At 42.4% G+C, this 24,224-nt stretch overlaps 1 protein-coding gene across 2 annotated transcripts; it reads right to left on the bottom strand.

Annotated features, from left to right (window-relative positions):
- Positions 1 to 247: 247 nt before the first annotated feature.
- Positions 248 to 24,202, bottom strand: ern1 (endoplasmic reticulum to nucleus signaling 1). Of its 2 annotated transcripts, none has more exons than XM_028986975.1 (22): positions 24,016 to 24,202; positions 21,727 to 21,847; positions 20,331 to 20,364; positions 19,980 to 20,052; positions 17,146 to 17,218; positions 16,130 to 16,252; positions 15,946 to 16,047; positions 14,642 to 14,903; positions 14,182 to 14,260; positions 13,828 to 13,993; positions 6,889 to 7,004; positions 6,569 to 6,694; positions 5,898 to 6,159; positions 5,697 to 5,787; positions 5,342 to 5,531; positions 4,300 to 4,399; positions 3,848 to 4,047; positions 3,541 to 3,688; positions 2,654 to 2,781; positions 2,318 to 2,441; positions 1,840 to 1,907; positions 248 to 1,743 (listed from the first exon to the last, which is right to left on the bottom strand). In XM_028986975.1, exons 1-22 carry the CDS (start codon positions 24,088 to 24,090, stop codon positions 1,402 to 1,404), a joined length of 3,003 nt encoding a protein of 1,000 aa, XP_028842808.1. In that variant the 5' UTR covers positions 24,091 to 24,202; the 3' UTR covers positions 248 to 1,401. The 2 variants fall into 2 exon arrangements, with proteins under 2 accessions (XP_028842808.1, XP_028842807.1); XM_028986974.1 differs by having other exon boundaries at positions 6,569 to 6,745.
- Between the last annotated feature and the right edge of the window lie 22 nt (positions 24,203 to 24,224).

The following is a 24,224-nucleotide window of genomic DNA, read 5'->3' on the forward strand; positions in this document are numbered from 1 at the left end:
AAATTGTGAGTGTCTTTACTCTATGAACCTGAACTATACACCTGTGGAAGTCTGTAAGAAGAACACTTAGATGTACTAAAGGCAGTCTACAGCAGACCAGATACTGGAAAAAAGTTAATTCTTTAGATTGTATATTAGATTTCTTTTGGTGCTCACCAGTAGAGGCAAATTTCAGGTCTAGTTGCAGTTAAACCACTGCGCTATAAGAGAGAATACCAAAAGGAAGTCAACTGAACACCACTTGTTTATGCTGAGATGTGATTTATTTGGCATTTCTGATTAGCAGCTTGAAACGTAAGAAAAATAATTAAATTCAGATGAACAGACTGAAATCATGTGGGCAAAAATAGTCACACACTGCTCTTTCAACAAACGTATACTGAGACATTTAAAAAATAAAAATGATATATAAAATGTACTCACTGTAGTATTATAAAAGCCTCATTATATAAATTAATCAGCACAATTGTACAGATTCTGTACAATACCTAACCATTATTCAGTCTAAATGACTGATTATGAGCCGAAAAATAAAGCTCAGCTACATTTTAGACAGACTCTCAAAACCACAAAACGCCACCACATGCTGAAAAGAAATGTGCATTTGGCATAAGTACGATGAAAGTGTTCAAATAACGTTACAGGTCATTGGAAAATTAATAAAATATTAGATCTTAAAAAAACACCCTTCCCTGATCCCTGAGATTCTAGCTCATTTCTTTAATGCTAATAGTAATGTTGTTTATGAAGCAGGTTCTTAGTTCTGAAACTGCATACACAAGGTCACACGCGTAATTTAAGGCATAATGACAAAGTCTGACCTCTTAATTCAATTTAACATTGTACAATATATTAAAAACGTAATGCAGGGTATGAATACAATACAGCATCCAGTAATAATAAGTTAAAAACACTGTTGCAACACAGTTACACAATCAGGAGCCAGTGACTCAGCAAGTGGAGCCCAATGCAAAACCCAACAACATTACAGCACAGTGAGTTTTTTTTTTTCCTTTTAAGGCACGCTGGCCACTTCATTATAAAACACAATGTTTTATACAAAAGTATATTTTACAGTAAGCTCAAGAACATTGCACAAATAGAAAAAAGTTTAAAAATAATTCAAATAACCATAATTCACCATCCTCATCATCATCAACAAGCACTTAAACCAATTCAATCTGTCACAGGTACCAAAATTCCAGTCACGGTGGACCACATCAGTCCATATCAGCATCTAAGTCACGTTCTCTGAAATCAAGGCACTTCACAGAGAGCTGAGGGGAAAAAAAAAAAGAGCAGCTGCTGCTCCCTCTGTTGGCAGAAGCTGGGCACTGCAGGCCCAGTCCAAACCAGTGACAGAGAGCAGGTCTCCTCCCTGGAATGTGCGTACTCCTCCAATCACTCTACTTCAAGCTCTGACTCTTCTAATTGTGTTGGGGGGGTTTGGATGGGGTGCTGGTTGGGCACAATCTCTGTGTCAGTCAGTGTTGTGGCATTTGCGATGCATGTAGTCAGGACTTCTGCACTGGGCTCCTTTGTAAGTGGCTGTGGGGTGAGGGGAGTCCACTGGGAAGCATGGTAGTACGGCTGGAACATGCGCTCATGGGCACAGCTCCCCATGGCCTGATAGGTGTGCAGCAGCAGGTGAGGAAATCGGGAGGTGAAATAGGACACAAACTCATCTGGGATAGAACCCAGCGTCTCTTGCACGTCCACAGGCAGTTCTCTGTAATGATGCTTCTGTGGGGAAAATAGCACAAAAGGCAGAGTGTCAGGTGTATACACAGCCAAAAAGAATAAAAAAGCACAGATAAAAAAAAAAAAAAACAGGCTTGCCTTATTCCTCATGGCCCTCATGAGATCTCTCACAGAGCCTCCTTTATAGGAACGGAACTTGCGAAGATCTGTAAAGACATGTTGATTACATAAATTTCCTTACCAATACATCATGCTCAAATACAACACTTTCTCAAAATTGTGGTATCACCTTACACATGAGGTTCCAAAAAACCCTCAAAGGGTTAGTCTCCCGTTCAAGGATTAAGTCTAATCCTAGACTAAAATTTAAAAAAAAAAATTTCATCACTAACACTAGACTTAATCCATGAATGGAAAACTGACCCAGTATTTTGTAACAAGAGTTTTGTTAATTAGTCGAGAAAAAAGGGGGTGTTCGTATTTTATTCATTCCAATACGATAACTCCACTAAGTGGCCCAAGAACGAGCCATGTAGGAGTTATACATTCATGTTAGACTTTTAATGCTATTAATGGAACACACTCGTATGCAAATTAATTTCTGTCTAACCCTTACCTGTCTGAAGAGGCACAGTGATGTGTTCCCGCCAGTCGCCTTTAACTATAGCCCGTCCTCCTCGCTCCAGCTGTCGCACAATCAGTCCATCCAGGGGTTCCTTCTCAATTCGGTCACTCACATCCTGTGATGTCACCAGCACACCACCAATGTTAAAAAGTGCATATAGCAGATTTCAGACAAATGACTTGAACCTGTGATACACAAGATTCAGTAAATCTCAAAGACATTTTGTCTTTCTGGATTGATCCATCTGACGAGTTTCACCTTCCTTCTTCTACAGACCTTCTGGACCATTGTTTGAAATCAGAGAGCGTTCTTGCTTGATCCACAGACCTGAAAGAACTGAAGCTGTTTCTCCAGGCTCCAGAAGAATGCGTGTTTGACCACACGCTCGGCTGATGGGCGCTGCTGTGGCTCCATACTCAACATCTGCTGGATCAGGTCTGTGGCCACAATGTCCTCTACAAGAAAGTGAACATGTTTCTTTAACCATCCGGTGCTGCAAGCCACTTTTTTTCCACAAGACTTGAGAATGTTCATTTGAATAATAAAACTCACAATTCTGCATTGACTATCCAACCCTGGTTAATCTGAAATGGTTGATTATTACTATAAAATTAGTAATTATCTAAACTGACCAAATTTGATGATTAAAAAATTATGAACAATAAAAAAAATGTATGAACGATTACACATTAACATTTTGCAATGACTAATCTGCTCATTTTTGTGTGAAGGTTTTTGTACAATTTAACTATATGCCAAATTACTTAACTTCATTAAATGTTAAATCATATTTCAGCAGCCTATTATTGTGCTTATATATGCACAAAAATAGATGCAAATTTATGCACATTCTTCAGAGAGTCACATATAATCAAGCATGCTATGTTGAGAATGTTAGAATACAGATGAGACTAATATTTTAGCAAAAATTATGAAGAGGAAACAAAGCATGAATCATTAAATAAATTATAAATACGTATTAAAAGATTGAATTTGCAAATAGTGACACATGCTGTCCAACTTTGCCTTGAGAATGTGTCACAAAGGCCAATATTTCAATCATGGCAAAGGTTTCAAAACCACTATAGCCCTAACAGACAGAAGGGGAAAAAAAACAAAAAAAAAAAAACTTTGAACTTCTGACCACTGACAGATATCAGTGATAAAAACCAACACTGGCTATGTCATGGCTTCCGGTGGAACAGGTCACTCACCACTCCGGTCGGGCTGCAGGTGCTCCAGGCTGTATGTGCCCTGTAGTATGTTTGCCTGCCTTTGTAGAGACTTTCCAAATGGGTGGCTGCCCTGCGACACCACATAGTAAAATACACAGCCTGCAGAGAAGATGTCCACGGTGCATGTCTGCAGAGGAGGACACAGTAGGGACTTTCTTTCAGAACACAGCACAGTTTAAATTTATGCATGACTATTTAAGGCATCTTCTAAATAAATGACCTGCTGCATAGAGGTGCAGAATGCTAAGCCTTTCCCAGATCAGCAGTACATTCACAATCTATTTACCGGGTTGTGTTTGCTCTCCTCATTCAGCACCTCTGGAGCGATCCAGCCCTCCGTCCCAGGAACTCCAGAGCGTCTGCTAAAGCTGTTTCTGCCGACTGCCAGCTTTTTACACAGGCCAAAATCTGAGATCATAGCCCTGACGCGGCCATGTGTGCTTGGCATCGACACCAGGATGTTGTGTGGTTTCAGGTCTCTGTGCACTTAAAGAGAAGATTTCAGCATTAGTAAACGTGTTCTGATTACTAATATTACTAACAACTCTCACCTATTAAGATTAATGAATCTCTGGATCCTTTCAATGATTAATACAGAACATTAATAATGCCCCATGCTGGTGACGACCTTTTATTGTTTTACTAAAAATTCTCTAAAGCTTTCATGCAGTGAACCATTTTCACATTTGAGCAGGTCTGGTGTGTCAAATGTCAGAGCAAATTCCTTAGATTGATTACCTATGTTGAGTGAGTGCAGGTGAGCAAGTCCAGACATGGTCTGCCAGAGCAGAGTCACTGGGTCCAGGCCTCGCCGATCAAAATTGGGCAGTTCTACGTACTGGAAGAGGCATTCTCGGTCAAACCACAACAAAAAATGCATAACATGGCAGAACTGAGCATCCCTCATTCAACAGCAACACCAGAACATCCACACACCACATCTCACACACAAACTGTACCTGCACACACTCCAATACTAACAGGATCGTGCACTGTATAAAATACTCTCTCTGCATTGCTGCATTGTACTTGCTGCTCAAACTAGTCACTTTGCCACATCTGCCAGTTCAACCCCCTCAACCCAAATTACATGTTTTATTTATTTAATCATATCTCAACCTTCTCTTGTAAATGTATATTGTTAATGACTGCCTGTAAAATTGCCATTTTTTTTTACTGTTAAGTTATTTTCAACGCTTTTCCCTTAAAATATTTTTAACTTAGGCTGTGATAAATTTTCTTGTCACACAAATTTCATTGTGAATGTTGTCCTTGCATTAACTTACAAATGACAAATAAAACTGAAACTGACACTATTTGGACATGGTAAGACTGATGGAGTTTAAGATGAATATACACAAATGAACATCAAACATGTAGAGCTGTGAAGAATGCTACTTCTTATTTTGTCCTTTAAATAAGGAAGGTTCAGCCTCTCAGTTAAGAGAGCCCACATCTGATGCAGTTGCTTTAACCGCATACTTTCTTTATTACATTTACAGCATTTGACAGACACTACTATCAATAACAATGTACATTAGCATTTTTAAAATATCAATGATGGAAATTTGTTTAACTAGCACCTGATCTATAAATAACATTTGCTTCACAAATCAGAACTAAGTTTTTATTTTTTTTTATTTAGAAAGTGTAGGTTACTCTAAATATTTTGTAAACCAGAAGGTTTTTATCCAGTGATTAAAGATATTAAATGACTGGTGCTAGTTTATTCCACCACCTATACGTTGCAATGGGACAAATGACGGTATGGGCGTATTACCTCCTGCAATGTGGCGCTGCACAGCTCAATGGCAATGTACTGAAACTGCCGGTCTCGCTCGGTGCAGAAATAACGGATGACGTTGGGGTGCTCGTCTGACTCCCGCAGCAGCTGCACCTCACGGTCAGCAAAACTAAAACATTCTGGGAGAATCCTCTTGACTGCCACCATACGGTGATCAAACTGCCCCCTGGGTCAGGATAGGCACGAATGATTGAAACCAATTAAACGTTGAAATGGAACGAAAAATATGTATTTAAGCTCACACACACACACATTTCTCCACATTATCCCAGAATCACAGACTGTAAGTGGAATTTAAAAAAATAAAAAATAAAAATGAAGAACGTCTCACTTGTACACAATAGTGCCCTCAGCACCGTGGCCCAAAATGTCTCTGGGGTTGAAGGTGATATTTCCCACTCTGACAATATTAGGGTCGTCTTCTGTAAACAGAAAATTTAAAAATAAATAAATAGATTGATATTTCAATAATATTTAATAAGGTATTTAAATTAGTGTTTCTTTAGTAAGAGCAGAAAGAGAAACGCTTCACCTCCTTCCTCATGCTCATTTGCAGAGCTGCCGAGCTCAGAGACTGACATGGTAGAGTGGTTGGAAGCACGGGGAGTGAGGTTGGGGCTGCTGTGGGTAGAGCTCTCTGCACGGCCCTGTGCCACCTCCAGGAAGTCATTGTCATCAGGACTGAGCTCAGCTGGAGGCTGGAACACCATCTGCTGCCTCTGCAGAACCTCAAGTTTCTCCTCCATCTGCTTCTGGAAGAGCTGGTGCTGCCTCTGCTGCTGTCGCTGGACACTCTGGAAGTGTAAAAAAAAAAAAAAAAAAAAAAGAAGAGAAGTGTATGTAAGCATGAGGATTCATGCATGGCGTGTTTTTACAATGAGATGGGGGCAGAACATCCAGTTCCAGAGATTAAGCCAATGGGAAAATGAAAGTGACTTTTAGAAAAAAATGCCCATAAGGTCCCATATGTTTCATGCGGCAGTGTGAACGTGATCAATATTCTTTACATTGAGAGCAATAAGAACTTCTCAGAAACAGCCCAGGTGAGAGAGAGACACTGAGTGGGGGTGGTATTCTGCACTGGTGCACAGCAGACATTGTGAGTAGTTTTTCCCCAGAAGCGAGCTTTTAAGTGTTTATTATAAATAGACAGCATATTTCAAACAAAACCCTGCTGTATCTGCACAGCTGTTGTCTGTTCACCTTTGGGTAGATGATTATAAAGGCCACCCAACCAGCAAGCAGGAAGGTGCTGAAGATGATGGTGGCCATGTCCTTTAGCACAGTGTCAACAGGGGCTTCCGACCGGACAGACTGGCTCCTCCCCTGCTGGATTTCAGTAACCACATTGGATGGACCCTTCATTCCACTGTCATTGACCTTCAGACGTACGACAACCATAACAATGATAAAAACGATCATAATAAAACTAATAAGCTAACAAGAGTGTTTTAGTGCCATTTAGTGAGACAGGCCATAAAGATTATTTTAGGTGGTTCTCTTGTAAATCCAGATGTATTTACCTCCTCTGATGGTGTTTTGGAGGCTGGTGGGATCACATTAGTCTGCTGGCGAGGTAGGGTCTCAGGGAAGCGCTCCAGAAGGTGGCTGTGGGCATCAGGGGGCATCTCATGGTGTCCTGGATGGCAGAGGGTAAAAACTGATAAATACAGGTCACCCCCAAAGGAAAAATCTTTCATTTTAACGTCACCAGGGGTGGCAGTAGCCTAGTTGGTAACACACATACCTACAAACAAGAAGGCATAAAAATAAAAAAATTTAAAAATGTATAAAACACACTGAGCTAAATATCTGGCATTCCAGTTGTTGGATAGACAATTTATTTATATAGATAATTTACATAAATATATGTTTATTGTATTTCTAAAACCACTCCTGCGTGACAAGTTTTACACACAAAAATTTCACTCATATGCACTGTACCGTGTATTAGTGTGTTACGTCCTGTTATTTTGGGTGTGTTTCTGTTCTGTGTTTTGTGCTGTTTGCAGGTGCCTGGTGATTGTAAATTGAGCCCACCTGTACCTGCTGTGGGACAGACAGAATAAAAGGAGCCTCAGTCTCCTTTTTCGGGGCTGCGCTTGCCGTGCCATCCACCCACCTGCCTTCCTACCCTTTCCCTTTGACATCACTTCCGGTTTCCCCTGCGCTTCCCCTAGGAGGCGACGCAACTTGTTGTGTCGGCCTGCTTCGGTGTTTGTCTGTTTTTCTCTGTTTTCCTGTTTTGTTTGCTGTTATTCGTTGTAATTCGTTTTGTATGTATTTCTTCTTTATTTATATATTTAGTAGTTAATAAAATACTTGTTAAAACTATCCGTTTCGTCTTAGTAGGTTTACGTTTGTGTCCTTTCTTTTGTTACGGGCCGGAGCCCCTAGACTGGTTCGTAACAAAATTGGGGGCTCGTCCGGGATTTGTTCTGTTTTTTTCTCTCAGGACAAATTTTATTTATCTTCGGGACATCTGTATTTTTGGGGAAGACTCGCGTTCGACGTTCGTTTGGAACTCTGGTAAGTTAGGCGTCTCCAGCTGGATTTTCGTAATCCCTCCATCGGAGCGCATTTGTTGTTTTGTTGGTTTGTGTTTGGGGATTTTATTTGGGTGGTGTTTTGAAGAGCAACCCCGGGAGGAGCTTCGCGGTTTGTCTCCTGACTGACCACGAACCTTCAATTGGTAACGCTCTTTGAAGAAGCGAAGGTTTATTTAGTGGGAGAGTTAGGCAGGTTTAGGGATCAGAGTTCCCTCACGAATACGTTGTTGCGGTGGAGAAATCGCACGTTTCGCTCCGTTCGCAGTCTGATTTTTTTTTTGTGGTGCTGCATCTCGTGTCTCTTGGCAACATGTCGTTGGCAGACGAGTTTATTCAGAGCCCTTCGTACGAACTCCTGTCGCGTTGCACTAAAGACAATTTGTTGCACATTGCAGAAAACTACGCGATTGAATTAACAAGCGAAGATAAAAAGTTGAAGGAATCTCTTTTTAAAGCCGTAGAACGCGCTTTATTGGGCAGTAATGTACTTGCGGCGCGGACCGAGGGTCCGGCGTCCCCGCAATCTGCAGCCAGTAGCGTCTCTGAAACGGAATTAAAAATGCGCGAATATTCTTTTCGGGAGCGGCAGATGCAATACGAAGCAGCGAAGTGGAGATCTGAACGTGACAGCCGTGCTGTGCGGGAGAAGGAAATTGACAAGGAGTTGCAGATTCGTAAAATGGAAATCGAATTAGAAGTAAAACGACTCGAGTGTGAGGAACGCGAGAGAGAGCGGAACCGGGAATATGAAAGTCAGCGCGAAAGGGAAGAGCGGGACTTTGTTTTAAAGAAATTAGAATTAGAATTGTCCGCTAGAAAAGACGCTGTAGTTCCGGCGGTGGCCTCTGTTCCTCCCGTGTCGCTGTTACCTCCTGGCTCTGTGTCTCCTCCTCACGTCCCTCCGGTGGACCAGACTTCTTCTGATCCAGGTGATTATGGGTTTGATGTGTCCCGTAATATTCGTCTCGTCCCTCCGTTCAACGAACGAGAGGTCGAGAAGTATTTTAGTCATTTTGAGAGAGTTGCCATTACATTAAAATGGCCAACTTCTGTCTGGAGTCTTTTATTACAGTGTGTGTTGTCTGGTAAAGCTCAGGAAGTTTACTCTGCCCTCACAGTTGAGCAGAGTTCAGACTACAGTACTGTTAAAACTGCGATTTTAAACGCATATGAACTAGTACCTGAAGCATACAGACAAAAATTCCGTCGACTGAGTAAAACTGACCGAATTACATATGTTGAATTTGCACGTGAGAAGGAGAACCTGTTCGACCGCTGGTGTACATCAGAGCACGTTACATCCCGCGAACAGTTGAGAGAGTTAATACTGTTGGAGGAGTTTAAAAACTGTGTTCCTGATTCTGTCGCTACCTATCTGCATGATAGACAGGTTACCACCTTGGCTCAAGCTGCTGTTTGCGCTGATCAGTATGCTCTGACACATAAAAGTGTCTTCGTCCCGTTCTCTTCGTCTCCCTCACGATGCATTCGTTCGCCACCTTCCAGCCCGAAACAGAGCTGGAGGAATTCCCGAAAATCTTCACCCCCCAAAGACCCTCGTGGGTGTTTTTATTGTCATGAGCTGGGTCATTTAATTGCTGCATGTCCTCGGTTGCAGAAAAAGAATCTAGCATCATCCAAATCACTCCCAAAGAAAGTTGGGCTGGTGCACACGTTCACTTCGGAGAACATTATCGATGAGGTTGATCCTGGCTATGAGCCATTTATATTAAATGGAACGGTGTCTCTTACTGGTCGTGTGGAAGATGATGTTGCTATTAAAATTCTGCGTGATACTGGTGCTGCACAATCGTTCGTTTTAGATTCGGTTCTCCCATTCTCAATGGAGAGTTGTTGTGATTCCGATGTGCTGGTGCAGGGAATTGAAATGGGGTTCGCGAGAGTCCCATTGCACACTCTGCACTTAAAAAGTGAATTGGTCTCGGGTGTTTTTAGGATTGCGGTTTGTTCTCAGCTTCCAGTGAAAGGGGTTTCCTTTCTTTTGGGAAATGATGTCGCTGGAGGAAAAGTCCTTCCAGTTCCGGAGGTTGTAGACGTACCGATGTTGGTTACGGATGTGGACTCAAGTCTGGCTTCAGTCTACCCTGCGTGTGTCGTTACGCGAGCGCAAGCTCGTAGGTATCAAGATGAAGTTGGGTTATCTGATACTTTTATGTCGTTAGACCCTTCGCCTGTGATTTCTGCGCATGTATCTGAGGAGATGTCCACAAGTGGTGATGCTGCAGCTGCTGATGACGTGTGGCTGAGCGTAGATAAAGTGTTGATTGCTGGTGAACAGAAGACTGATCCTTCTCTGGCCCGGTGCCGTACTGCTGCCAGAGAAGGAGGTGTAGTTAACACATCAGCGTCATTTTACTGGGAAGATGGATTTTTAATGCGGAAGTGGATTCCACCACACAGTGAAGATTTGGGGTGGAATGCGGTTATTCAGCTTGTGGTTCCTGCTAAATTTAGAGGTCAGGTACTGGCCGTCGGGCACGACCATGACTTTGCTGGTCATTTGGGGGTAAATAAGACATACCACCGTATTTTACGTCACTTCTTTTGGCCAGGTTTAAAATCTGATGTGGTTAAATACTGCCGGTCATGCCATCGCTGTCAAATAGCAGGAAAACCAAATCAGGTGATTCCCCCTGCTCCGCTCCGTCCCATCCCAGTCATTTCTGAGCCATTTGAGAGAATTATTTTAGATTGTGTAGGCCCATTGCCTACGACAAAGTCTGGGCATCGATATTTGTTGACTATTATGTGTGCTGCAACACGCTATCCTGAAGCCGTCCCATTACGTTCACTCAAAGCTAAACCTGTTTTACGCGCACTGATCCGGTTCTTTTCTACGTTTGGACTGCCAAAGGTAGTACAGACAGATCAGGGCTCTAACTTTCTATCACGCCTGTTTAAGGAAGTGTTGAGTGAGTTGTCCATTAAGCATGTGGTGTCTAGTGCTTATCATCCAGAGTCTCAAGGAGCCTTGGAAAGATTTCATCAGACGCTGAAGACCATGTTTCGTACGTACAGTGATGACACTAACGAGTGGGATGATGGGTTGCCACTCTTATTGTTCGCTGTTCGTGAAACACCCCAAGAGTCACTTGGTTTTAGTCCTGCGGATTTGATCTTTGGCCACACCATCCGGGGCCCATTGAAACTTTTGCGTGAGAAGTGGGGATCTCAGGGCAAAGAGAATTCACGGAACATTCTTGATTTTGTGAGTTCATTTCGTGAGCGTTTGCATCGAGCATGTGAGTGTGCACGCAACGCTTTAGAAAAATCTCAGTTAAAGATGAAGGGGCGTTATGACCGTAAGGCTGTGAGTCGGGAGTTCCAGCCTGGTGAAAAAGTGCTTGTGCTCTTGCCTGTTGTAGGATCTGCGTTACAAGCAAGGTTTTCTGGCCCTTATGAAGTTGTGTCTAAACTGAGTGAAACAGATTATGTCATTCGTACGCCTGATAGACGGCGTAAAACTAGAGTGTGTCACATTAATATGCTCAAGTCTTATGTTACCAGGGATGTGGAGAAAGTAGCTGCTGGAGCCGTTCCAGTCGCAGCCATATCCACTGCGGTGATTCCTTGCTACAGTCCTGAGGAGGATGACCTTACTCTGCGAGACGTTCCTGTGACTTGTGCCCGTCTCCAGAATTCTGAGATCATGTCTGATCTGGACTCGTTTCTGTCACATCTCTCTGATCAGCATGCTTGTGAGATTAAAACTTTAATAGGCCTCTTTCCTTCTTTGTTTTCAGATGTGCCATCTTGTTGTAATGTCCTGTGCCATGACATTGACGTGGGTGACCATGCTCCCATAAAGCAGCATGCATACCGCCTCAATCCCACAAGGAGGGCTGCGATGGCAGCTGAGGTGGCCTATCTTGCTGATCATGGATTAGCAGTGCCCAGTTCTAGTGCCTGGAGTTCTCCGTGCATTCTGGTTCCTAAACCAGATGGAACTCATCGGTTCTGCACTGACTATCGTAAAGTGAATGCAGTCACACGACCTGACTCGTTTCCACTGCCTCGTATGGAGGATTGCGTCGACCGTGTGGGCTCAGCTAGCTTTGTCAGTAAGCTGGACTTGTTGAAAGGCTATTGGCAGGTGCCACTGACACCTAGAGCTGCTGAGGTCTCAGCATTTGTGACACCAGATAGTTTTATGCAGTATTCTGTAATGGCATTCGGGTTGCGGAATGCACCAGCAACCTTTCAGCGTCTTATGACTACAGTGTTGGCAGGAGTGCCAAATTGTGAGGCGTACCTCGATGATGTAGTCATTCATTCGTCTACCTGGTCTGACCATGTGCAGTCACTCCACACTGTGTTTGACCGCTTGTGTAAAGCTTCGCTCACCCTAAACTTGGCGAAGTGTGAGTTTGCGAAAGCAACTGTGAGTTATTTGGGTAAACAAGTTGGTCAGGGACAAGTTCGTCCCCTTGCAGCTAAAGTAGTAGCCATCTTTGACTTTCCCGTACCAACCACTCAGCGAGAGCTGCGTAGGTTCCTTGGGATGATTGGGTACTACCGTAGTTTTTGTAAAAACTTCTCTGATGTAGTGTTGCCACTGACGAATCTGCTCCGTAAAAACACTGTCTTTGTTTGGTCTGCAGATTGCCAGAAGGCATTTGAACATGCCAAAGCATTGCTTTGTAGTTCTCCAGTTCTTGCTGCTCCAAACTTTAATGTTCCATTCATACTAGAGGTGGATGCAAGTGCTACTGGAGCAGGTGCTGTACTTTTACAAGAAGATGCAAATGGATTTGATCACCCCGTTTGTTATTTTTCTAAGAAATTCTTGAAACATCAACTGAACTACAGTACCATCGAGAAGGAAGCCTTGGCGTTGTTGCTGTCACTGCAACATTTCGAAGTTTATGTGGGATCAACTTCCATTCCAGTTAAAGTGTTTACTGATCATAACCCTCTTGTCTTCCTCACCAGGATGAAAAACGCCAATCAGCGTCTTATGCGCTGGTCGTTATATCTACAAGGGTTTAATTTGGAGATCAGGTACAAAAGGGGCTCTGATAATGTTTTGGCAGACGCCTTGTCCCACTCCTACCAATAAATGTTTGATCAACAGTAAATGTTGATTTTTAGTGGTGGGGGTGTTACGTCCTGTTATTTTGGGTGTGTTTCTGTTCTGTGTTTTGTGCTGTTTGCAGGTGCCTGGTGATTTTGTAAATTGAGCCCACCTGTACCTGCTGTGGGACAGACAGAATAAAAGGAGCCTCAGTCTCCTTTTTCGGGGCTGCGCTTGCCGTGCCATCCACCCACCTGCCTTCCTACCCTTTCCCTTTGACATCACTTCCGGTTTCCCCTGCGCTTCCCCTAGGAGGCGACGCAACTTGTTGTGTCGGCCTGCTTCGGTGTTTGTCTGTTTTTCTCTGTTTTCCTGTTTTGTTTGCTGTTATTCGTTGTAATTCGTTTTGTATGTATTTCTTCTTTATTTATATATTTAGTAGTTAATAAAATACTTGTTAAAACTATCCGTTTCGTCTTAGTAGGTTTACGTTTGTGTCCTTTCTTTTGTTACGGAGCCCCTAGACTGGTTCGTAACAAGTGTTATATGATATTGTGGGTGTTTGAAAAACGTTTTAAATTTGAAGTCCCTGTATCGATACAATATCACCATGTATAATAGCTTTATCAATATTTTATAACACCCCTATTGGGTTTTGTTTTCTTCATGAGATACAGGTCACGTCCAACATATTTTTAAATTAGTTGCCTGTATTGCTATCTAGAAGCTGGGTCTAAATCCACACAATACAGACTGTCTGCAACGTTTGCCTCCATAGACGTATTTTCCTTTAGAAATCGTGTAATCAAATTGTGTCAAACCCAGTTATTGCTAATTTAAGAAGAAAAAAGAAAATGAAAAAAAGATCAAGTCAATACCTATTAAGAGCAGGTGGTTCTTGATTGACTCAATGCGTTTCCTGTCCTCAAGGCCTGTAGGTAATTTGACCGTGGTGCTTGGTGTAATCACACACTCCTGTGTGTCATCCAAGGACCCCCCTTGGCTGCTCGGGCCCTCCAGCATGGGGAAGGTGCTTCCACGTGGCTAAAAATCGCAACAACAAAAATCCATAGTTCACAACACAGCAATGCATTTTACAGGAGATGGCTGCAGTCGCTGGAAAATTGTCTGAACCTTTTTATACTCAAATGAAAACACATCATATATATCTAGATAGCTAGATATAGATATAGAAAGATAGATAGATAGAGAGAGCGAGAGAGATCACTCACCACAACAGTGATCTCATTGTGCACCAGTGAAGGAGAGGCATATAGGCTGGTGGAGTACCGGCCAACGTAGAGAGTTGCCCTGCAGACACAAGCAGATATGAACAAAGGGGTGAAAACATCAATGCGAATGAAGACCACGGTAAAAACCTGATTGTCAACGTCTCATGTTAATTACAGTGAATTAAATCACAGAAACATAACATTCTAAAAACTAATTAATTTGACCCAGTGAAAATTCGTTCTACAGTGGTCAGAAATTAAACTCAGTTATTCCACTGTTCTTGCTGAAAAATGTAAGAACTTTTAATGCAGGTTAAAAAAAAAACGTTATGCAAGTGGTTAATTAAGATCGATTATTAACTTTTCATTTAATCATTTGACATTTAAATGAACTAAGTCAGGACTGATTCTGTGGCGCAGATGATTTGCCGGTAAAACAACGATTGAAAAACACGCCTACGTGAGCTTGTTGTTTGGCTTCTTTTCCTGGATGAAGGGGTACTTCCACTGTGTTATGCGCCCCACCTCCCCAGACATGAAGGTGAGGTACCGCAGTGTCTCCACTGCGATGTTGGTGTGTGGAACTTTGCGAAGACCTTCTTTCTGCCAGATGTAGATTGCCACGACAGGGGAGTCATAGTTCTGCACCCACAGCACTTTCCCCGACTCGCTGTCCACGGTCACCACAAGCCCGTCACCATTGGACACAAAGTGGCCCATCTCTAAACACAGGAATGAAGAAAGGCTTTACTACACAGAATCAGTCTCCTAAAGCCAATACAGTGCTCACACTAAAAAAAAGAAACTATTTTAATAATTATATCTTATGTATATGAATATCTTATAATGTTCCACAAATCCCAGCATGCCAGGAAAAGATGTAATGAAGCCAGGTAAATTGTTAGGAACCACATAGAAAGCTGTAATACAGACTTTCTGAATTATTAGATAAAAAATATGATTCCAAACACCCTTAGTCATAATGTAAAAATAAGTGAACACATAAATAAAGGAGGAGAAATCAATGAAAGGTAATCTTTTTAAAAATGCATATTTCCACTCATGCATTTAGCCATTCCCCACAAAGCCAAAAAATAAATAATAATACAAAAAAAAAATCACAATGTCGTCAGATCTCATTGTCCATCTAGGGGTATATTTCACAGCAATATTGACACTCATTCACTCACTTACTACCCATAACCACTGTCCTTGTACTCAGGGTCGCGCCTGCCAGAGCCCATCCCGGGACACCCATCCCGGGTGAGAAGATCACCTATGGTCAATTTAGAGGTGCTAATACACCCAGTACCTGTCCACATGAGAAGTTTTTTTTTCTAAAATAGGTTGTCTGTATCTTAAAAACCTGCGTGAGCATGCGCTGAAATAGTCATCCTTGCCATTTTAACTTCCCCACACCACATAAGTCAAACTCTCCTTGTTTGGTGTCTAGTTCTCTTCTCTGGTATCAAGCATCTGGAACATAATGTTGTCCACAAGACTTGTCTTTCCATTCAAAAAAGTACAGCATAATGGAGTCGATTTATACGGTTCTGCAGCACAACCATGAACATGTAATCCGCCATGGTTGTTGTTATGTATGATGAGTTTGGTGTTGTAGGTCAGGCTGGAGGTTGGAGCTAAAGAGTCAGTGTTTTTGCACAAAAAAGGCATTTTGATGTCCATACAAATATGCACAAAGAGCAAATATGCACTACTGATGTCTATAGGGATGACAAAAGGCTCTAGTGTATGTGATCATACTATATTTGGTGTCTTCATCCGGCAGGGTCGAGGCATAGTCTGAATAAGTGGCATTCCAGCGGAGCTCTCTACTCTTGGTATCATACATGGTGATTGTATATTCTGACAAAGGAACAAAATGCATCAAGTTAGTCGTTAATTAAAACTTTGGACAGCTACTGAATTATATTAAAAAAATTGCTACCTGTGCGACCCAAGTACAGTAAGGAGGAAGAAGGGCACAGCATTTCCGCAAAGGACGAAGTGAGGGTCTGCTGTTTTTGTCCCGTAAGTAGGTCCACAACATAAAACACATCCTGCTTCTTACCTGAAAACACACACACACACACACACACACACACACACACGGTCAAACCAAAGGTTTTAAGATTTCAACTATGACAAATCACTTCACTTTAACTTTATAGAGAACTAAAGTACTTCTATACATCAGTGATTCTTAAGTAGTGGGTTGTGAACCCATTTGCAGTGGGTCACCAGATATTTGTCCAGGCAAAAAATATTAAGAAAAAGTAATCTGTTCAAACTCCTTATCAGTAGGTGGCGATAATGCCCTGTGACATGAGCTGACAACCACTGCTTTGCAACACAGACGAAGAACTGCAAATATTAGCTAATTGAGTATGACTATGAGTATATTAGAAATGGATTTGGTATTGAACGTTTAACAATACTGCAAAAGAGTTCTGATTTTCACTAAACTGCAGCTAATTGAGTTTAAAATGTTTCCTAAGCATCACAATCACACCCCACCCAATGTAATAAATTACTAATTTTTTTTTTATACATTTTGAGTTGCAACTTGTCACTAAGGGTTGATGGTGAGTCGCAATTTTCAATTGAAAACCACTGATCTAAGAGACAGGAAATATAGTGAAAGTCTTAAAGACAGTAATAGTCAGCAAAAACAGACACGGTATTTTACTGAGCGTAGGGTTAGTTTCTGCCTTAAATTACACACTTACTATAGGAGCCTTCCAATTCAAGCTGGCTTCCATTGAATATAGTCTGTCATAACAAGATCTTCTACACGAAGTTACGCCCAAAATCTTCTGGGACAGTAAAAATGGAACAGGGTGAGGCTGATCTGGAACTCCTTGCTGAACAGGAGTGCTCCCCACCGGCCACCTATTTGTCCCAGTGTAACTCCACCCTGAGTCTTGCGGTGCAGAAAAGCAAAGCAGCAAAATGAGCCCGTACCCATGTAAAGAATGCCATCTGTGCTTTGGCAGGGAGAGGCCTGGACCAGCTCTGGAATGGTGAAGGGCAGTTTCTAAAAGAGCAAAAAAAAAAAAAACACACAAAGCCACGGTTGAGATACACCTGTCCTGCGTCCTCACTTTACATTACAGTTCCTGCCAGATGAAATGAGAGTCGAGAGGAAGCGGTTTCCAGAGAAACAAGAAGTGGTTTACTTCTCTGTTATTGCTGAAAAAGGAATGACTATCATGTTAACGGTGGTATAAAATCCCACATGCCATTACCTCGTGCATGCAGAATAATACAACATCGCTCACTTCATTCCATCCATTACTCGCTTCCTGCCTTGCACCTTGAAATAAAGATTCAACTGCAGTACGATCAGAGCTATTTGTGTGTCAATTTAAAATTTAAATCTGGAGATGCTGACTGGTGAAAGACTTCTTGTGTGTGTATGTACAGTGCTCAGCAGTAATGAGTACGCCGTGTATGGACACTTTCACATCTACAGGCTTTAGTGCGCTTCAGTGGAACTCAACTTCGTTTCCCCCCCTTGGTGCGGTTCGTTTCGTCTGGTGTGGTGTGAACACAGTACTCGCACTCGGATGCGCAGTAACACGGCCGCACCGAGACCCACATAAAAAAAAAAAAAAAACAGGACCAAGTGCTATCACATGATTTGAGAACAGTGAATTATGGGTAGTGCTGCACGATTAATCTAATCGCAATCGCGATGTCAGTCTGTGCGATTACATGAACGCAAAAAGCTGCGATTTAAATTATTAGTACATGGATTGAATCGGCAACATTCTCTCAAAGTTTGCGAGCTGACTGAAGTCTCACTTCAGTCGAATGTGACGTGTTTGGTCACATGACTTTCGATTCGGTTCAATGGAGACCTCAGATTCGTGACTCGCATAGACATATGGGTAGACGTACCTCAACGTCGCCGCAATATTGCGATAGGCGCTGCTGTGGAGTGACGCATATACATGTCTATCGAGAGAAGTGCATAAAAATGCCTCACTCTTGTGCTGCTTGGGGCTGTACAAACCGCTGTACGCTACAAACCAGATCCCGGGGGATTACATTTCATAGGTAAGGCTGGACAATTGTTTTGAATATATTTGGCCATTATAAAATCCCGTTTTATAAGTCTTAACCTTAGCTAAGATAGGCTAAGCTAGCGAAGCTATGCATTCCTGTGTCAGCCTCCAAACAACCTTTTGGCTAAACGTAGGCATTAACTATTTAGACTGTTCTTAGCTGTTTAGTTAACTTTTCTCAAACTTTGAAGGTTTCCTAAAGAAATTCACCTCAGTTTACAAATCTTAACCTTAGCTAAGCTAGCAAAGCTATGCATCCCTGTGTTCAAGTCAGCCTCCAAACAACGTTTTGGTTAAACGTAAAAACTATAATACGGGATTTTATTATGGCCAAATATAATCAAATCTGTTGTTTAGCCTTACCAGGGTTTGTCGTTCGACAGTAATGTAAAGAGTTTTTTGTGATTTATTTAATTTTGTAGAATATTGTATTTTGAAAGCACTGGGCATTTCAAGTAGTTTGTATGTTTCACTTTGAAATTAAACATTTCACTATTAGTCATTTGTATGCGACATTTCATTGATATACAAGCAGGTGTCCTTTATCATATCGCAATAGCATATCGCAATATTGATCTCAATAATTGCAATATGTCTTTCCCCAAATCGTGCAGCCCTAATTATGGGTAAATTTTTATTTCTTGTTTTCCCACAGTTTTGTATGATTAATGCACGGCACCTCCCGCGTTGTCTTGTTATCAGCATATGACTGCAGTGCATCAGTATAAGACATGACCGCGCGTCATTTTCAAAATATGTTTTTCCTAAAGTGGTAAATTCATGTAATAGAATATAAATTCATGTAATAGAATATAAAACCGACGTAAATTTTCTTCCATCATATCCCTCCAATTTCACGCAAAAACACAGTCCACAACAGCAGATCTGCTTCCTGTCTTGTTCCCGTGGTGATACATCGGACCAATCAGTTCAGTTCTCGTGTTACTTGAAGTGACGCATTTTAGTTGGCTTGGATTTTTTCTGGTGTGAAAGGGAACTGAACCAAGAGGAAAACGATACAATGTTCAAAATACACTGACTGATTCGGACCAAAACTAAACATAATAAGGAGTGAAAGCGCCCAAAGATTTTAAATCAATATCGCAATGAAACAATTTTTAACAATTTTAACAAGACTGTATTTTATATAAGTAAGGTTAATAATATAAATGCAATGCAGCTCACATTTCACTGATGGTACCATGAAGGTCAATCTATTTTTGTATCACTTCTGCTAAAGTATTTTGGCTGATTAGGAAAGTTTGCTAAGCTTCTTGTAGCCTTCAGTTTTATATTTTATTATTTCTCTTTCATGTGGTGCCATTGGTGCCGGACAGTATAAACTCTTCCCAGTTATTCACCTGTGGTTGATTTTGGAGTCTTGTATCCCATACAAAATATTGATTCCTAAACAAAACTAAGTTTTCAGACAAATCTGTTTATGAAGTTGCCGTTTTTCTACACTGTTAATCTCAGTGTATTATGACAGTGATACCAGCCTCAAGATTATTAATTAATCCATTACTTTGATTTATAATGCACATTATTAACTAAAGAATTTAGAAATTCAAAACGGTGGAAAATTAACTGCAAGTTCACGGACTGACTAGGTGTTGAGTATAGAAGTGCTTTGAAGAAAGAAGGAAAAAAAAACAAGTATCATACATGTTCATTTACAAATTTCTGGCAGCTATTTGTTGCTGGCATACGGTTAAAAGCTGAGCTCACCGTGAGGCCTTCACTGTTCTTTCCTCCCAGAGCGTACAGGCTTCCATCATTAGGGTCGGGCAGGAATGCCGGCCTACAGAACAACAAGATTTAATTGCACAGAAGCATATTGAGAATGTCAAATATATCGATATTGCATTTAAGAAGGTTTAAATTTAAAGGACACATTTTCAATCTTTATCTTTATCAAGAATCTTTCCTCTCTGAGAACAGACAGATGCAACTTCAGCAGTTCCTGTTTTCAATTCACACACACACACACACACACACACACACACACACACACACACACACACACACACACACACACACACACACACACACACACACACACACACACAAGGCACTTACTCAGCTACATGTGTGGGGACCTGCAGAACAGGATCTGTGCAGAGGTGAAACGGAGAAAAGCTCACAATTAGCCACACAAACCACATTATCAGACAAATCAAAAAGGCCCAGGGTGTTTCAACACAAGAACAGTAAAAAATCGGTCCCGTCACGAAGGTAGCCATTACAACAGCCAAAAGGCCCAGATGAAAGTTTAAATGTTTGCACTGGTCTCTGGGAGTCCTAGATCACAGTTACCAGCAGGATACACAGGAAAAATGCTAATACCCAGAGGCCAAATGGACGAAACTGATATAGCCAAATATTGAATACTGCACCAGGGGTGACGGCTGTTTTTTCATTCCATCGTCAAGCTCTATTTGACAACAGTGATCAGATGTCCGTGAAGCATATTATGAACCCTACCACTCCTCTCATAAACCGTAGGTTAAGATAAAAACATTTCCGGCAACTAAATCAAGGTTTTTCATCTGAAACTTTTCAAGATGTGGCCAAGTGTAAACCCAAGTGTCTACTGATGGTCAAGTGTCAACGTTGCATTATTGCCAATGTCATTGTTGGTAAAAATAAGGAAATTCTGTAATCAACCGTTTAGCTAAATCAATATTTGATAGGGGGTGGTGTTACCAGGAAAACATAAAGGTCTTTACCATATACCTCCCAAAACGAATGTACAGGATCCTCCCCGAAACCTTACAAAATTAGCTGTAATGATGCTTGGTCCATAACCGGCACTGTTGTAGAATTTAAATTCTGTTCGGTTTCTGCTCTCCCACTAAATGTGGAATTTTCCGTAATGGTCATGAAGAGTTAGTGATGTTGAACCAATGGCGAAGCTGGAGAGCAGTGTTAATGACTGATACAGCCTTACAATACTAATTACATCTCATTTCCATAACACTAAGTCAAACCCTGGGAACAGACACCTGGAGGAAAGGGAACATGGCGGCAGAGGTCAAAATGTGAGAATCTGTCACCAGGATTGTTGCACATCAATGATGTCAGGGCATTAAACTGGATCTTGGTCAATAGCAAGTGCTGATCTCTCCTCATTCACTGTAGATCTGTGCCATTATGCAGCACAAATTTGCTAATTATAAAATACATTCAGGAATCCCATTTACTGGGCTGTGTGAGCAGGATGTCTGGAACCATTAATTAGGGACAGCCCCCCAGGAGACACTCAGGGTTACGTGTCTTGCTCAGGGACACCGTGGCGGGACTTTGTGGTCTCCTGGTTCACAGGCAAGTATGTCACCCACTAGGCTACTCCTCCCCGTTTAAGACTGCTGACACGACAATATTTTGAACTTTCATTGGCCTGAAACGTTTGTCATTGCCTTCAAACTCCCACAGCCACAAAATATAACCTGTATTGTCACCCTTCTCCGCTCACCTTCCTTAAGGGTCCACTTGATGGCACCAGACCTCCTGTTCACAGCGTGCAGGTTGCCATCCAGGGTGGAAACAAAAAGGAGGCTCTCGGGTAGCGAGACCGTACTGGCAGAGGAGCAACCCTGAAACGCAGAGACACTAGAATTACGGACAAGAGGTCAATTGGATGGGAGGGGGGGTTCAGGGATGTGTGTGCTGATGTATTTGCAGATAAACACAAAATGCATATGCAAACAGAGGCACGGTCAGTGCAAACGTACTCGAGCGATCCAATCTCGGATTTCTACAGGACTCCGAACAGTCGTCCTTAATGAAGCTGTATTCCACACAGTAGTCAGTAAACATTTATATTCACGGCGTGTTGGTAGTCAACAAGAAAGTGGGGGAAGACCCACGGATTGTTGTGCATTGAGGTTTGTGGGTCACAGCGAAAGACAGGAGTATCTCCTACGTTACATCCTGTTAAGCAGGGTCTGTACTGCTCATCTAGTCAGTCAACAATGTCCCTTCTGCAGGCCATGTCACAATGTGTCAGACCACCACCACCCCATTACATGAACATTGGTCGTCCCTCACCAGGTCCTTCAGGCGTTGGACTTCATGAAACACACACTCTTCGGACAGGTAGTTTCTTGGGAACAGAATGGGACTGTTAACTGTAAGTAAGCCTGCAACTTACAGTGTATAATAATAATAATAATAATATTAAAATTATATAGATTATCTTTGTAATATTACTCTCGCACGTTCTGGTTTGAGACGGTTGAGGTGTATCAGAAGTTAGCGAGAGTGACCCTCATCACAGGCACGGTGACATCATGTTGACCAGCTCGGCACCTGTGACATTTCCCACTATGGCAGCGTGAACCAGGAAGCAACCTTCTCTCACCTTCACCAGCGGCGTCTTTAACAATTACAGAGCTGCACACGCGTCCTCTGAATGGACTGGTGATGCAGAAAACGGTCAAAAACAAACCCACGTGGGAGCAGAAAAATCCTACTGTTGATAAAGTGGCAGCTAAACACATAGAGGTGGCCTAGCAGCTGATTCGTAAAGGAAGGGTTCACCTTCACTTCATGTTGTTGCCTCAAATAAATAAAAAAAAAAACAGTTCCATTGTCATATATTACCCTTACTAGGGCGGTAGTAATCTAGTGGGTAACACACTCGCCTATGAACCAGAAGACCCAGGTTCAAACCCCGCTTACTACCATTGCGTCCCTGAGCAAGACACTTAACCCTGAGTGTCTCCAGGGGGGGGACTGTCCCTGTAACTACTGATTGTAAGTCGCTCTGGATAAGGGCGTCTGATAAATTCCATAAATATAAAATGTACTTTAGTGTCTGAGGCCCTGCTGCGCGTGTACGCTTGCTGGGATTGGGCTGTTGCTTCACTCAGAGAGGTCAAAACTCCCCCTGTGTCAACAGAACACACGTGCGGCGGCGGCGGGCTTGCTGCGCGTAGCACGCGGACAGCCCTGAGCAGGCCGGGCGTTTCGTGATAAGCGAAGCTGGCCTTCACCCTGCGTCGCGTGGCTACGCTTCTCCTGCATAAACAAATCCGTGGACCGGTGGCAACGTTCGAAACAACGTGCGACCGAACGGCCATCAGTATTATTATTATAAATCAAAAGCCCAACACAGGAAACGTACCCTCGCCCCAAACTCATGCAGAGCGAGGACCCAGAATCAGAGTTGTGCAATAATCCTGGACAACTATCCAATAAAGCACAAAAAATATATATAAATGAATAAAAATAAAAGCTCTGCTCACACTGATCTCAGACGGCCATCTGGCATTTTACGCCGGCAGAGGCAACGATAAATAAACAGAGAAATACTGGCTGCCTGCCACATAAAAAGAGAGAATTATAGGAAAAGTGTTGTTTGAACATGCCTATATAAATGCATATACAAACGTAAACATATGAACGTACAACAAGATTCTGTCTTAAAAAACTTGTCATGTGCAATAAGGTTTCTTCCTCAGCCTAAATTGTTCGTATTAAATTTGTGTATATGCTAGTTGTCTTCCTTACACACAGTATTTAAGATGCCTCTCCGCCTCAGGAACTGTACCTGATTTTCCTTGTACGATATTCTGACATCGTAGTTGGAATTTACGAAGAAAGGGGGTAACCTGGCCACACATTACTGGGGTGCTGGGTGCGGGTTTAATCCTAATCCAATTATCATCAAATCTCACATGCTACACGGCGACAGCTGGATAAAATACGCACTCCGGCCACGAGAAGCAGCAACTCAACTCAGACTTTACACACGGCTCACCTTCGGCGAGGTGCAGCACCAGAGCAGCGTGAGCGCCCAGCGGACGAGAGCGCCGCTCCGCACGCCGCGCTCCATCCTCGAGGTAAGGCGGCCGCGAAAACGTCTCACTGCGCCTCCACCTCCATCCCCGCTCGGCCTTGGCTGGCGAACTTCTGCCTCAACGGCGCACACACCGCATGCCGTCTCTTCCTGTAGCTCTGCGCATGCGT

This window comes from Denticeps clupeoides, chromosome 7 (assembly GCF_900700375.1).
Source record: "Denticeps clupeoides chromosome 7, fDenClu1.1, whole genome shotgun sequence".
NCBI classification, from domain to species: Eukaryota; Metazoa; Chordata; class Actinopteri; order Clupeiformes; family Denticipitidae; genus Denticeps; species Denticeps clupeoides.

Coding starts and splice junctions, on each gene's coding strand:
- ern1 (XM_028986974.1), bottom strand. CDS start 24,090: ATGGAGCGCGGCGTGCGGAGCGGCGCTCTCGTCCGCTGGGCGCTCACG. Junction 21,848..24,015: donor GGTGCTGCACCTCGCCGAAG/GTGAGCCGTGTG, acceptor TCTGCGTTTCAG/GGTTGCTCCTCTGCCAGTAC. Junction 13,994..14,181: donor ACAATGAGATCACTGTTGTG/GTGAGTGATCTC, acceptor TGCGATTTTTAG/CCACGTGGAAGCACCTTCCC.